The sequence below is a fragment of the Myxocyprinus asiaticus genome, chromosome 3 (assembly GCF_019703515.2).
Source record: "Myxocyprinus asiaticus isolate MX2 ecotype Aquarium Trade chromosome 3, UBuf_Myxa_2, whole genome shotgun sequence".
Lineage (NCBI taxonomy): Eukaryota > Metazoa > Chordata > Actinopteri > Cypriniformes > Catostomidae > Myxocyprinus > Myxocyprinus asiaticus.
Window position 1 is genome coordinate 38,684,427 of NC_059346.1, and position 13,872 is coordinate 38,698,298.

The 13,872-nt window shown below is 38.3% G+C and overlaps 1 protein-coding gene across 2 annotated transcripts in view; it reads left to right on the forward strand.

Annotated features, from left to right (window-relative positions):
• LOC127424444 (KN motif and ankyrin repeat domain-containing protein 1-like) overlaps positions 1 to 11,944 on the forward strand; it is a 103,416-nt gene extending 91,472 nt beyond the window's left edge. For both annotated transcript variants that reach the window (XM_051669689.1, XM_051669681.1), the window contains 4 exons: positions 7,290 to 7,432; positions 8,848 to 9,048; positions 10,489 to 10,587; positions 10,911 to 11,944. In XM_051669689.1, coding sequence (XP_051525649.1) covers positions 7,290 to 7,432; positions 8,848 to 9,048; positions 10,489 to 10,587; positions 10,911 to 10,970 — 503 coding nt within the window. In that variant the 3' untranslated portion in view covers positions 10,971 to 11,944. The remainder of the gene's footprint in view (positions 1 to 7,289; positions 7,433 to 8,847; positions 9,049 to 10,488; positions 10,588 to 10,910) is intronic.
• Positions 11,945 to 13,872: the final 1,928 nt, after the last annotated feature.

Genomic DNA, 13,872 nt, shown 5'->3' on the forward strand with positions numbered 1-13,872 from the left:
CGATGTTTCCAAGATGGCAAGCACACTCTCGCTGGTGTTCAGAGCCCCTCTCCCAGATTTACATGCATCTAAACATCATATTTGCGGAACAATGTAAGCTGTCACATACTACCGCAGCACTTTCAGTTTCAACATAAAAGCCCCAGGTGAAGGTGAAGTAAAAAACAAAAACAAAAAAATATATATTGTATATAAAACAAATCTAATCCTCAAATCAGTGTTGATAATTTAGTATTAAATTAGAATAATAAACTTGACTGGGTCCCACAGTAATATTTTAGTATTATGCAATGTTCTACTGAATTCCAAAAATTCGTTTTTACACCTTGTTCATTCACATTTTATGTTTAAGTAAAAATATATGAAGGTAAATAATGCTTTTTATTAGGCTACTATGTATCATTGTATATAAAATATAAACATAAAAATGCATGTCAGTGAAAGTGATTAGATCTAATTTTGTGAACAACTGGGGAAACATGCCTTAATTATTTTTAAATAGATTTAGCCAAGGAAATAAATAATTATCAAGATTGAATATTGCCAATAGACTGAAACATTTTAAAACCTGTTTTGTTCAAGTAATATGACAATATTTATTCTTTACAGTATTATTGCTTTGCTGGATTGTCATATTAGTTTTGCACTACTATTTATTATGCTGATTTCTGATGTTATCACAGAAACAATACACAACCCAAACATGCACAGACTTTACTTCACAATATACTTTTGAAATATACTCTGGAGTTGCTGCCATTCTTTCTAAAAGAAGAATTTATGTAAAAAAAACAAAACAAAAAAAAACATGAGTATAATACATTATAGATTTACAGTCTCTTCAACTGCATGTGCTGAATGAAGCCATATAAAGGTCTTAAATCACATCTAATATTCACAGCTTGTGCTTTGTGGAGTTTGTTGTCTACTTATTTTTGAAAGATGCTTTTTTAAAATGTTTTGTCCGCATAATGATAGAAAACACTTTAAACAACAGTACAACCCATTGAGGAGACCATAAGATCCCTGTCAAAAACCATACAGTATATTGCACTGTGAAAATGTCCATGCCTGCTTGGCCCCCGATGAGTGCCGCTTGCGGCTATATTTAATTATTACAACCGTTAGAAAGATAAATGTTTTTACCTTTATCACAAGCTCATATACAGTTACTTGGTATGAGTATCTACAGTCAGTTGGAAGTCTGTAGAAGTAGTTAGTGGTGCTTGCTAAGGAAATCATTACTATTACTATTATTCATATTTGGGGTTAGAAGTTTGTTTTTAGCCCCAAACACAAGTATTATACATTGGTGTGTGTGACAAGTCTCTAGATCTCTTCGGGAAGGAGGAAGTGGGAGCTGGTTAAACAATCCAACGTAAGGCTTTATATTCACACACTTTTTCGGTGACGCACATAAACTAATGCTTTTCAGCAGGACAAATGCACACACACACTATCACGGCTTTGTGCGTCTCTTTCTCTCCTCCGGCGGTCTGGATTGCCCTTTTATCCCCCTCCACCTGATAGATGTTTATGGTACAGGCATGATACCTCAGATCATGTGGATTGTTGAGGAGAGGTGTGCAATTCTTTTTCTAAGTGAACAGACTTAAGATTTTCACCTGATGGATGGAAAAAATGATCCACCATTTTTCCACCATTGGGCCAAATTGTTCTGAGCACAGTAAGTAACTGTGCTGGTAGAATGGAACCGTTTGGTACGCTCAGACTTCTCAGCGTGGTTAGCTAACCATACTCAGGACTGGTGGAATGACTTTAGTGATGCTGGCAACTTGTTTGGTTACTTGTCAGTTATTTTCATTCTAATCCCGATTTTACAGCACCTCAATGGGGAATGTCTACAAGTCGGGAGTCGCGTGGCGCCATGTGAGGGTCGGATGTGTGAACGGCAAGCTCTGCGCACTTTGCTAGTTTTAATACTTTTTATGTCATAAACTGGTGAGATTTGATACACTCAGATCCTTGACTGTTCTAGGAAGATAATATGTCAAAGAATTCAAAATCCTCGGGCTCTGGGGACATTAAAAGACCCTTATGTGCTCAAGTTGAAGCCCCTGAGGAGGCCGCAAGCCCAGGACTCAATTTGGACAGTGCGGTGAAAGAGATTCAGTGTCAACTGTTGAACATGTCGGCAATGCTGGTGAAGGTCGTTGCTGACTTGGAGGATCTTGCTGTAATACATTGATCGATCACTGCCATGGAGACAAATTTCACTGAGATGGTTATAAGAGTGTTGGATGTTGAAAAACGGATCGATTATCTGGAGTCATCGGAGAGGGAATTAGCTGCTAATCCACTAGCGACCAAGATAGACTTGGAGCACGTTGGGAAAAGTTGGAAGACTTGGAGAATCGTAGCCGGCAAAATAATGTCAGAATTGTGGGAATTCCTGAAGACGAAGAAGGTCGAGATTTGGTGAAATTTCTGGATGGGCTCTTTCCGAGTCTGCTCAACATAACAGGCCTTAAGCTGGAAATCGAGCGAGCTCACAGGGTTATGGCTCGGAGATCCACTGAGGGAGACAGACCCCAATCAATTCTGGCCAAATTTCTGAGATCATCTGATAAAGATCTCGTGTTACGCAAGGCGAGGAGTAAAGGAAGGCTTTCTTGGAAGAACCACAACATTTTCTTGTTCCCAGACTTTGCGAATTCAACGAGAGAAACGTGATCGATTCAAGGAATGCAAGAAACTCTTACATCAATGGAAGGTCGCTTTTGCACTGATGTTCCTGGCCAAATTGAGAATAGATACTAAGGATGGCCGCAAAATATTTACATGCCCACAGCAACCGATGTCCTTCATAAAGTCAATGCAGCCGAGTGGACCTGACTCACTGAACATTCACTTGACCATCCGAGGAAACTGAGCGCCGCATTTGTTTCTATTTGTGCTGGTTCCGCCTAGCGGCTGGAGTTTGTTTTGTAGGATAGCACTCCGTCAGGACAGTTTGTGGATGAATCTGCACATTCTTTGTGCTTACGCCTCCTGTTGGTTGGAGTTTGTTCTGTGGAATATTTTTTGCAAAACATTGGAGTGATTAGGTCATCCAAGTGATTGTTGCACTTATGTAACAGCCGAGTGGGCCTGGCTCACTGAACATTCACTTGACTGTCCAAGGAAACTAGGCGTCTTTTTTGTTTCTTTTTCTGCTGGTTCCGCCTAGTGGCTGGAGTTTGTTTTATAGATTACTTTCTGTTGTGTAATTCTGTCTCACAAAATTTCTATAGAAGCACCGGACTTGAGCAATCCGACGGCAAAGTTGTCACGGGCTCTCGTAGGCGTATATGGACTGTTTGAGTTTAGAGGGATGGATGCCGGTTGGCACTGTCATGCGCACGTTTTTCTGTGTTTTTTGATCGGGGGGAAGTTTGGGGTTTGATTGCTGCACTAATGTTGTAATGTGGTCGTTATAATTGTATTTTTGACAACCCAATCTATATTTTCTAATATGTCAAAATGTTAAACGTTAATATGAGCAGATTGTCTCTCTCCACGTGGAATGTGAATGGGTTGGGGCACCCTCTAAAAAGAAGGAAGGTTATTTATTTTCTTAAATGTAAGAAATATGATATAGTGTTTCTTCAAGAAACACATCTTTCCCCGCAGGAAGCTGAAAAATTAGGGAAGATATGGGGTGGACATTTTTTCTTTAATGCTGGCTCAAGTAAGAGCAGGGGAATCATTACATTGATAAGTAAACATCTACAATTCAAATGTCTCAAACAGATTAAAGATAAAATAGGAAGAGTCATTATTGTTTTAGCAGCAATTCAGGGGCAAAGGTTGATTTTGGCTAAAATTTATGCACCTAACGCTGATGATCAGGGCTTTTTTATAGATCTTGAAGGGATGTTGCAAGCCGCTGGCACCCCTCATGATATAATATTGGGAGGAGACTTTAATCTTTTGATGGACTCAGTCCTTGATCATAGTGATGCAAAAGTGGGTAAGCCCCCTAGAGCAACAGTGACGCTTCACAGGATTTGTAAAAATCTTGGTCTTACAGATATTTGGAGACTTTTCAACCCATCTGGTAGGGACTATAAATTTTTTTCATCAGTTCATAAGATTTATCCTAGATTAGATTTATTTATTTTTTATATCTAGTTCCCTCATTTCATCTGTTGTTGATTGTTCAATTGGAAACATTTTGGTCTCAGATCATGCCCTGTTGAGATTTAAGGTGTTGCCACATACAGAGAAAAAGAATCACAGTTGCCACTTTAATGTATCCCAGTTGCAAAATCCTGAATTCCAACAAATGCTAAAGGCTGAAATCAATGTCTATATGGAGACCAACTGGTCCTCAGTATCCTCTGTGGGTGTGGCTTGGGAGGCACTGAAGGCGGTTCTTAGGGGTCGGATCATACATATGCCTCACTCACCAAAAAATCCAAAGCATGAGAACTCGTGGAGTTGGAAGGGAATATTAAAAGTGCCGAGGCAGAGCTGAAGTTCCGAATGTCATCTGATGGCCTTAGAGAATTGACCCGACTGAAATACAGATATAATACTATTTTGTTGCGGAAGGTGGAGTTTTGGCTATTCAGGGCAAGACAGTCATATTTTGAGTCAGGGGACAAAGCAGGGAAGCTTTTGGCTAGATATATAAAGCAGAGAGAGTCTTTTTCTACCATACCCTCAGTGAAATCTGCTGGTGATGAAATATTTACCTGATATTAATAATGTTTTTAAAGAATTCTATCTTGATCTCTATAGTTCCACATCTTCGTCTACTGATGAAGATATTATAAACTTTGTGGAACCATTAGAACGCCCTAAACTGACAACTAAGCAAAAAAATCATCTTGATTCTGAGATAACCTTGGAGGAGCTTGGCAAGGTAATTAAGGCCTTGCCTACAGGCAAGGCTCCGGGGCCAGATGGCTTTGCCGCTGAATTTTTTAGATCTTATGCTACAGAACTGGCTCCATTTTCTAGGCCTACCCAAGATTTTGTTTTATTATTATGTAGGGTGACCATACGTCCTCTCTTTCCCAGACATGTCCTCTTTTTCAGACCTTAAAAAAGCGTCCGGCCAGGATTTCTAAATTTGCGATAATGTCCGGGATTCGGCTTTAGTTACATTATGATGTGCATCTGGTCTAATACTTAATTGCGTGTCTGTGCGCATATTTGCATTGCTTTAACCCCTCTTTGTAAGTCCCGCCTTCTCACACACCAATTGGTCAATTATAAGAGGCTTGCAGCAACTATTGGCCAAATACCTGCCTGTCAATCTCTCCGCGAATGTTGTTGAACTGTTGTGTTCGGCATCAAACAGTTGCTTGGCAGTAGCAGCAAATGACAGCTGAGTTGAAACAATGCATGCACAACAACAAAAGTGCAAATTTACAGAAGATTTGCACAAAAAATTCCTATGCTTTCGTCCAGGTCGAGATCCGTGGGAAGCAGCATATATGACATGTAAAGCTGGCACTTATGTGTCAGTTGCTAATAAAGGTGCAAGTGATTTAGAAGCATAAAGGGTTAGCAAAAGGTGACTACTTTTTGCGACCAGGTAAAATTATCACATTTCTTCATTTTCCATGGCCATTCAAAATAATAGTAATAGTAAATGAAGGGACACTCATGGCATCAAATATTTTATTTTAGGAAATAGACATTCAAAAGAACATTGGAAATTATTTATTTATTTATATATATTTATGTTATGTTAATAGAGTGTCTTCTTCACTGTATTAAAGTTTGCATTCATAGTAACACTGTTTTGAATCCTATTATTCCACCCCCTCCACCCCCCCCTTTTTGGAAAAAAGTGTCCCGAGTGTTTAATTGGGACATTTAGTTAAATGTTGCCTCAAGCATATGTCTGAACCCAAAATTATGTATTAATAAGTCCCCTTTCTGCTGGTCAGAGTGGATTGTGAGGGAACTTAATACACTCAGTGACCTATATGAGAGTGGAGTGTTGAGATCTTTTGAAAATATGATTCAACATTTCAGGATTCCCAGATCTCAGTTTTTTAGGTATTTACAGTTGTGCCAACTGCTCTGTACCATTTTTGGGAGTAGGATACATCCCCCTAAAGCAGCAGACACTCTAGAAGTGGTGATTACTGCTTTTGGAAAAGGTCATGAGGCATTAGTGTATCACTCACTGCTAATTCAGAGTCTGGGGGACGGAGCTTCAACTTCTCTCACGAGATTACGGGAGAAAGATTTAAACTTCGTATTGGAGGAGGGAGTGTGGGCTAGGATTCTAAAAAATGTCAAGTCTACATCTAGAGATTCAAGTGTGCATCTGATGCAATTTAAGATTTTGCATCGAAGATTTAGCCAGAGTTATGGTTGGCAGACAAATTGTCTTTAGGGGGTGGAAGACGGCTGGAATGTTTGGGGGGAGGGGTTTAATGTATATAATTGATTCTGTATTTTATGTTGTGTTTGTCTGTCTTGTGGATGGAATCAATAAAAACTGTTAATAACAAAAAAAACAAAAAAACAAACATGTCTACAAGTCTAGATTGGTATAGAACAGCATGATTGAGCACTGGTAACCATTCGGCCTGATCATGCAGTTTCAGTAACAGAGACTTGAGGGTGGACTTTTTTGACTTGGGGCCGATGAGTTACCATGCAAAACTTCCTAATAACCACCCAGAACACCCTAGCAACTGCATAGAAACACTCTAAAAACTACTCCAAACACATTAGCAGTGGCATATCATAGAGACTTTGGGTAGGCTCTTTTGACTTGGGCCAGCTGGCAACCACCCAAAACACTCTGGCATCATTTCCCATCTTGTCATGGCCGATATGGTTGTTACAAAAAAAGCTTTATTTCATTGCATCTCAAACCCTTTACCATTTCAGTTATACACCACAGAGTATATAAGATGATGTCTAATCCTCCAGCTACATCCAGAATTTTGCCTTTTCCCTCTGCTCCTGCTCCAAAAAGCACCAAAGGCCTCAGTGAATACAGCATGATGAGGTGCCTGTGCTCCTGAAAATAAAAACCGATTATCCCAAACGCTTTTGTGCTCCTCTACTATCTGACACTCCTGGGGCGGCCCCCATTGTCTGCGTCCATTCTCAGGCCCTCGGGCCATCTTTGCCCCATTGCCAGTCAGTGAAGCACTGATTTGGTCCTTCTCTTCTTCCTTAGCCCATGACTGAATAGCCAGCATGTCGCCTCCTTAAGTTCAAACAACGGACACCCTCTTTTCAAGTGCATTTATTATAAGAGTGGGCTCAGCAGTCTTTCTTATTTCCCAGGTCTCTCTGTTTTGTTGCAGATGTCTGCAATGTCAATCAGCAGAACAAGGCGGGCTATACTCCCATCATGCTAGCAGCGCTTGCCGCCGTAGAGGCCCCTAAGGATATGAGGGTGGTGGAAGAGCTGTTCAGCAAAGGAATTGTCAATGCAAAAGCCAGTCAGGTCAGTGTGACCATTTTAGAGTGATTGAGTGCTGCTTTTAATGAACAAATGAAAGACTGCATTAAATGGTCCTTTGTTTAAATAATATATTTTTAAAATATTAGTGTAATTAACATGAAAATATTTCCCTGATATTTTCAGCCAAATCTCAATTGTTTATTTGTTCATGCTGTACATCAGTTAAAAAAACTTACACATTAACTGTAAAAAATAATTTCAATAATCAATATTTTGTATTGTTTTCCAGTCAAACTATCTTAAAATCTTTAAAAACAGATGCATTTATATGAGAAGCAATTTGTGCAAGATTTCTTTTCAGACTATGAATCTTTATTTTTCTTATCCTATTTGCAAAAAGTTTTTTATTGTTTTAAGCATAAACCTCACTAAATTGTTTTATGCTTGAAGGAATAAATGTTCTGGGTTCAATACAAGTTAAGCTCAAGTGACGGCATTTGTGGCGTACCACAACAAATTATTTTGACTTGTCCCTTGTTTATTTAAAAAAAGAAAACATTGTGGTTACAGTAAGGCACTTGGGAGTTAATGACAATGGGAGTAAATTGGGGCTATCCATAAATATTAAAATAAAAACTGTTTCAGAAGTATATCCACAAGTTGTGACCATTATAGGTATTAACATGATTTTAATGCAGGGTTAGCCAGCATTATGACGCCTACCAGATTTCAGGGTTTAGCGGTGTTGCATCATCATGACAACAAAATTTTAATATTGGATATAACTTTGCGAAGATAAGGTTGGTTAGCGATTTCATCACTCTAAATTCATGTTAACATGTATAATGCAATACAAGAAAAGAAAAAGCTTGCAAATAATGTCCATAGAAACAATCTTCCAGGATATTTATGAGGCAAAAAAGTACCAAAGTGCTCAGCGCAAGAACAGAATGTTTTTGATTTACATCCTCATCAGTGTCATGTTTACATCTAGTGGCTATAATTTGTTTTAAACGATGTGTATTTTTACGTTAATGGACTGGTCCCATTTACTTCCATTTTAAATGCCTTACTGTAATCACAATTTTTGTTAACTTAAATTGAACCTGAAACATTCCTTAAAAAACAAAAATTAATAAAAAAAAGACAGTAAGGTAAGAAAAATAAACTTAATTCAAGAAAAAAAACTTCTAACAAAAAGTCTTAATATCTTATGCATTTTTGAATGCATCTTCTTTTTAAAGATGTTTAAATATTTTTAAATCAGTAAAAATACTGATTAAAAAAAAATAGTTTTGCAGTGCATTTAGGTGTTTATCTGTGTTCACCATGAAGAGACAAGTTGAAGTAGTTGTTTTTCAAACTATCCTACATTATTCAGTCTCTAGCCCTTTTACATTGTAGTCAGTTATTTCTGAAGTTTCTAAACTGATCTTATTGAACTTGTGTGATTCCAGGCTGGTCAGACAGGGCTGATGCTGGCTGTCAGTCATGGTAGAATGGACATGGTGAGAGCTCTGCTCGCCTGCGGGGCAGACGTCAACATCCAGGATGATGAGGGCTCCACCGCGCTCATGTGCGCTAGTGAACACGGCCACGTCGAGATAGTCAAGCTGCTGCTGGCTCAGCCGGGCTGTGACGCCACGCTTATTGATAATGTGAGTGAGCGGATTCCCTATTCAAACTAGACAATCTACCAGATACAGTATGTATTTAAAGCAGTGGTTCTCAGTTTAGCTTCATACAAATGTAAACAAAAAAGTCCTTAAAATCAAATGTTGAAATGTATTAAGTGGTTTATTGTCTTTTCTGAGTTTTGATTGTTTTATGGTCATAGCAGACAATAATTCACAGCACAAAACCAAATGTATTCTTGTTGCAAGTGAACCTGTATTTAATGTAGCTTGAGTCATATTTTCTTTTACCTTGCATAGTTCATGTTTTTTTAAGGATGAGGAAATATCACACAACCTGTCCATGTTGGCTTCTGTCTAATTTGGTCAGCTTTTACCAAGTGACAAATTGATTTGCAGCAAAACACCGTAGAGTTTGATTGGACACATAGACTGACATCAATAACAAAATAAATGGGAAGCTTTTTCTTCTCTCCTTTAAAAGTTGAAAAGGCTATTTATTTTACTATCTTATCCACACACAATTACAGTGGCAAGAAAAAGTATGTGAACCCTTTGGAATTAGCTGGTTTTCTGCATTAATTGGTCATAAAATGTGATCTCATCTTCATCAAAGTCACAAGTATAGACAAACACTATGTGCTTAAGCTAAAGACACACAAACTAAAGTATAATCTTTCATGTCTTTATTGAACACATCCCATTAAACATTCACACTGCTGTGGAAAAAAGTAATTGAACCCTTGGATTTAAAACTGGTCAATCCTCCTTTGGCAGCAATAACCTCAACCAAACGTTTCTGGTAGCTGCAGATTCTGCACAACGTTCAGAAGGAATTTTGGACCATTCTTTCTTACAGAAATGCTTTAGCTCAGTCATATTGTTAGAATGTCTGTTGTGAACGGCTCTCTTGAGGTAATTCCACAGCATCTCTATTGGGTTAAGGTCTGGGCTCTGACTGGGCCACTCCAAAAGGTGGATTTCTTTTTTTTTTTTTTCTTTTTTTTTTGTAGTGGATTTATATTTAGGGTCAGAATTATGTTTTCATTTTTTATTTTTTTATTTTGTTACGCCATAAGTTAAAACAGTTTGTTTGTTCATTATTGTAACTTTGAAGAGCAAACCAGATTTTAAGACAAATTTATACATAGAGTAAATGCAGGTAATTCCAAGGGGTTCACATAGTTTTTCTTGCTGTATATGGTGAGTTGCTTTTTATTATTTGCATTTAGCTTTTTTCCTGACTAATTTAGCATTGCCCTATCAGAACAAACCTGCTACCAGTTTTTGGGTTGTGAGCTTCCAGTTCCACTGGTTTAAAGAACATACAGTGGATAAAATGTGATGTATCTAAAATATTTCTTATAGTGCATACTGCAATATTGGTATGATAAGGCAGTAAGGCTAAAGAAAGTTTTGAGTACCTAGAAGTTTCTTTTTTTTTTTTTTTTTTTATGTCTGTAGGATGAGAGCAATGCCTTGTCTATTGCTCTTGAAGCTGGACATAAGGACATAGCAGTGTTGCTGTACGCCCATATGAACTTTTCCAAAGCTCAGTCACCAGTTAGTATGCTCACTTTCACACTCACCTGATACACAATGCATTCATATGATCTATCTACCTGTAAATTGTTTTGATTATTCAGCTGGTGTAGTTAAAGTTGGGGAAAAAAATTGAACATGGTATTTTTGCACAGAACTAAGATTATATGGAATCTGTTGGACTAGCGTCTTGAAGCACTCACTTCCATGTTTCAGTGGAGAATCACAATTTATTTTGTAATATAATTCAAGTTAAGAGACTGAGGCTTCATGTAATGGCCTATAGAGTTGGCAGATGACTCATGTTTGGCCCTCATTCCTTTTTGTCTGTCATCTGTTCACAGGGTACGCCTCGACTTGGGAGGAAGACTTCACCCAGTCCGACAAGGAGAGGACACGTTTGATTACAGAGCTTCTACCCCACCCTTTCTAAGCTGCTATTTTTCAGGTTCTACCATGCCTACCATTTTCATCAGCTAGAAACCAAATCAACAGCAAAAGGACTTCCTGCAAACCTCAGCGAATGGATAGTAGGCAATTATACTGAGCACTTTTTCAAACTTGTCTTTAGTTATTTCTCTTTGCTTGGCTTTTAGATTATAATAACGGACAATATATAAACGGACTTGCTAGCTAAGAGTCAGTCTTCTCAAGACCTCAAATCTGTACTCACCCTGAATGTATTCAAAATTATTCTTATGCCTGAGATCTCCAGTGTAATGTCAGAGCTAGATGTCAACTGGAACGTGGCTATGGAGTTGCCTTCAATTTATTGTTCCATATAGATGCTGAATTTTATAATATATGAATATATCTGTGTATATTTCCTCTAAGTGGTCTAAACCTTATCTAGTGTCCTGTTCAAAGTCACAATTTTTTTAAGAATAAATAATTTATAATTCCAAGATGTGGCCAATGTTGCCTGACAATGACCTTTTATATTTGAATCATGTTTATGGTGCCCAATATCTTCAGCCTTCGGGGTATAAATATATTTTACTCTATCAGAATTCCAGCAGAGATGTCCAGTGGATATCAAAGGTTGATGTGCAGAATTCAACATATTATTTTAAACTCAATATTTCTAGATTGATATGGTCTTTCCTTTTATACTTGACATTTTATCTATTTAAAAATCACAGTATTTAGGAAATTTCATATTTTCTTTGTAACATGAAGCTATATATTTACCAATTAAAAAGTTTTTATCACAAATAATTGTATTTTCATTGTATACAATGTATGTTTGAGATACGGGGATGCAGTAGGTTTGACTTGACTATAAGAAATAATCATGTTTTAGATTTAATATGTGGCTTCTCATATAGCCACATTTCCAAACGCATATAACATGGCCAGAAATAATAAAGTACTAAAATAACAAGACTGTGAAGAAACACTTCTTTCTGTGGATGAGAGTCTATGTCAATAGAACAATGTCGCCCTCTATTGGATTCCACAGTTATAGTTCACTGTTCTAATTTTGCTTTACTTGAGGTCTTGAGCTCTCGTCTTAGCAGGGACTGTTGTTCTAATAGGAAACATGCCATTAAAAATTGTGCACAGTAATTCAAAATGCAGGAAGTATTTTCCTATATAATATTTTAATATTAAACATTAGTATCAAAACCAATTAGCAGTACTGAAGTGCACTTTTACAAATAGACACTGCAAATAGAGCTACAAATGTAAGAAAATAGACTGTTTCAGTGATAGTGAAAATTTGCTCTGGAAGAGGAAGAGCCTCTGTTACATGGCTCCTAAACTTTGGAATAGCTTCATAAAGTTTAGACACACCGTCTCGTTTAATGTATTGACTGAAGAGTGAACTGTTCAACCAGACAAGCACTGAATTTCCTACTGGATCTTGACTTTGACCACCATGGACACTGAGTGTTTTGGTGAACTGAGATATTGGTATGCTGGCTGATCACATTTTAATTGAGTTGTTGATGTCTCTTTAGGACCCCTCATGGCTCCAAGTAGGTGTAGCTGAAGGCCAGAGATCCCCAAATAGACCTTATTCGAAGCAGCGCCATCTTTGATTTTTGACGGGAATGACAACGAGGCTGTGAGGGATAGACGTACAGTCATTTCAATGGGTTGTACTGCAGTTTAAAGTGTTTTGGATCGTTCTGCAGACAAAACATTGAAATACATCATTCCAAGAACATTTAGTAGACAAAAAACTCCATACAACATTAGTTGTGGAAAATCAGATGTGATCTAGGAGCTTTTTACAGCTTTATAACGTGCGTACCATTGAAGAGATGTAATGGTACTTTTCCACTGCACGTTACGGTTTGACTCGACTCTGCTCGCTTTTCTGAGCTTGCTTTTCCACTGCAGTTTAGTGCCGTCTCAACGTGGTTGGGATTATAGGCTAATCGTCATAGTTGCGCCGCCTCTACTGCCGTGACATCATCTTAAACGCGACACAAACATTACTGACCATAAACAATAACACGAAGCTCATTGTGCTGCATAAAGCAGTTGTTGCATGGTGATTTTACACAAGTGGTAACTGTTAAATTGGCCTGGTTGTAGAAGCAAGCTTTCCAGTAGCTGGTCAACTAAATAAAGTGAAGCTTTCAAGCAGCATATAGAGTTAACGTAACAGTACATACCATCCTCCATCGTGGATTCCAACAACACCGAGTCCAGGGCACTCTCCCTCCCATTGCTCACTGGTCTTTTGCCATAGATAGCCTCCATTTGGTCGAACCCCTTCCACTTTCTTCTGTTTGAACCACTCCGGCTGTTGTGGTCCTTGATGGTTCTGTAGTCACTTAAGTTTCTTTTAACTTTTCCCTACACTGTTGGTAGGTCCGGTGGTAGCCATGTGCGGCCAAAAGCTGAGACACTTCCTGAAAGACTTTTTAGTTTCACATCGTTTCATTCGTCGCTAACGAGAGGAATGTCTGCACCTCGTTTATTGACCACGGCGTGGTTTTGCGCACAGCCATTTCTTTGTACAATTAGAAAGTCGCGTGAACAAATGATATTGCTGTCGCTGTTGCTAACTTTAAAACTAGCGGGTTGATATCCCGTGTCGCAAATCCAGTGACGCTGGTAGTGACGATTATCTCTGACCAATCAGTGATCTGCAGGGTTTTGACGTCACATTTAGTATCGGCTCGGCTCGCTTGGAACCTCGACCGAGGTGGTACTAAAAAAAGTATAAGGTACCAGGTACTATCCACAGTGGAAAACCCCCAAAAAGCGAGCAGAGTCGAGCTGTACCGTGCAGTGGAAAAGCCCCATAAGTCTATCCTACACAACCTCGTTGTCATTCTTATTAAAAAT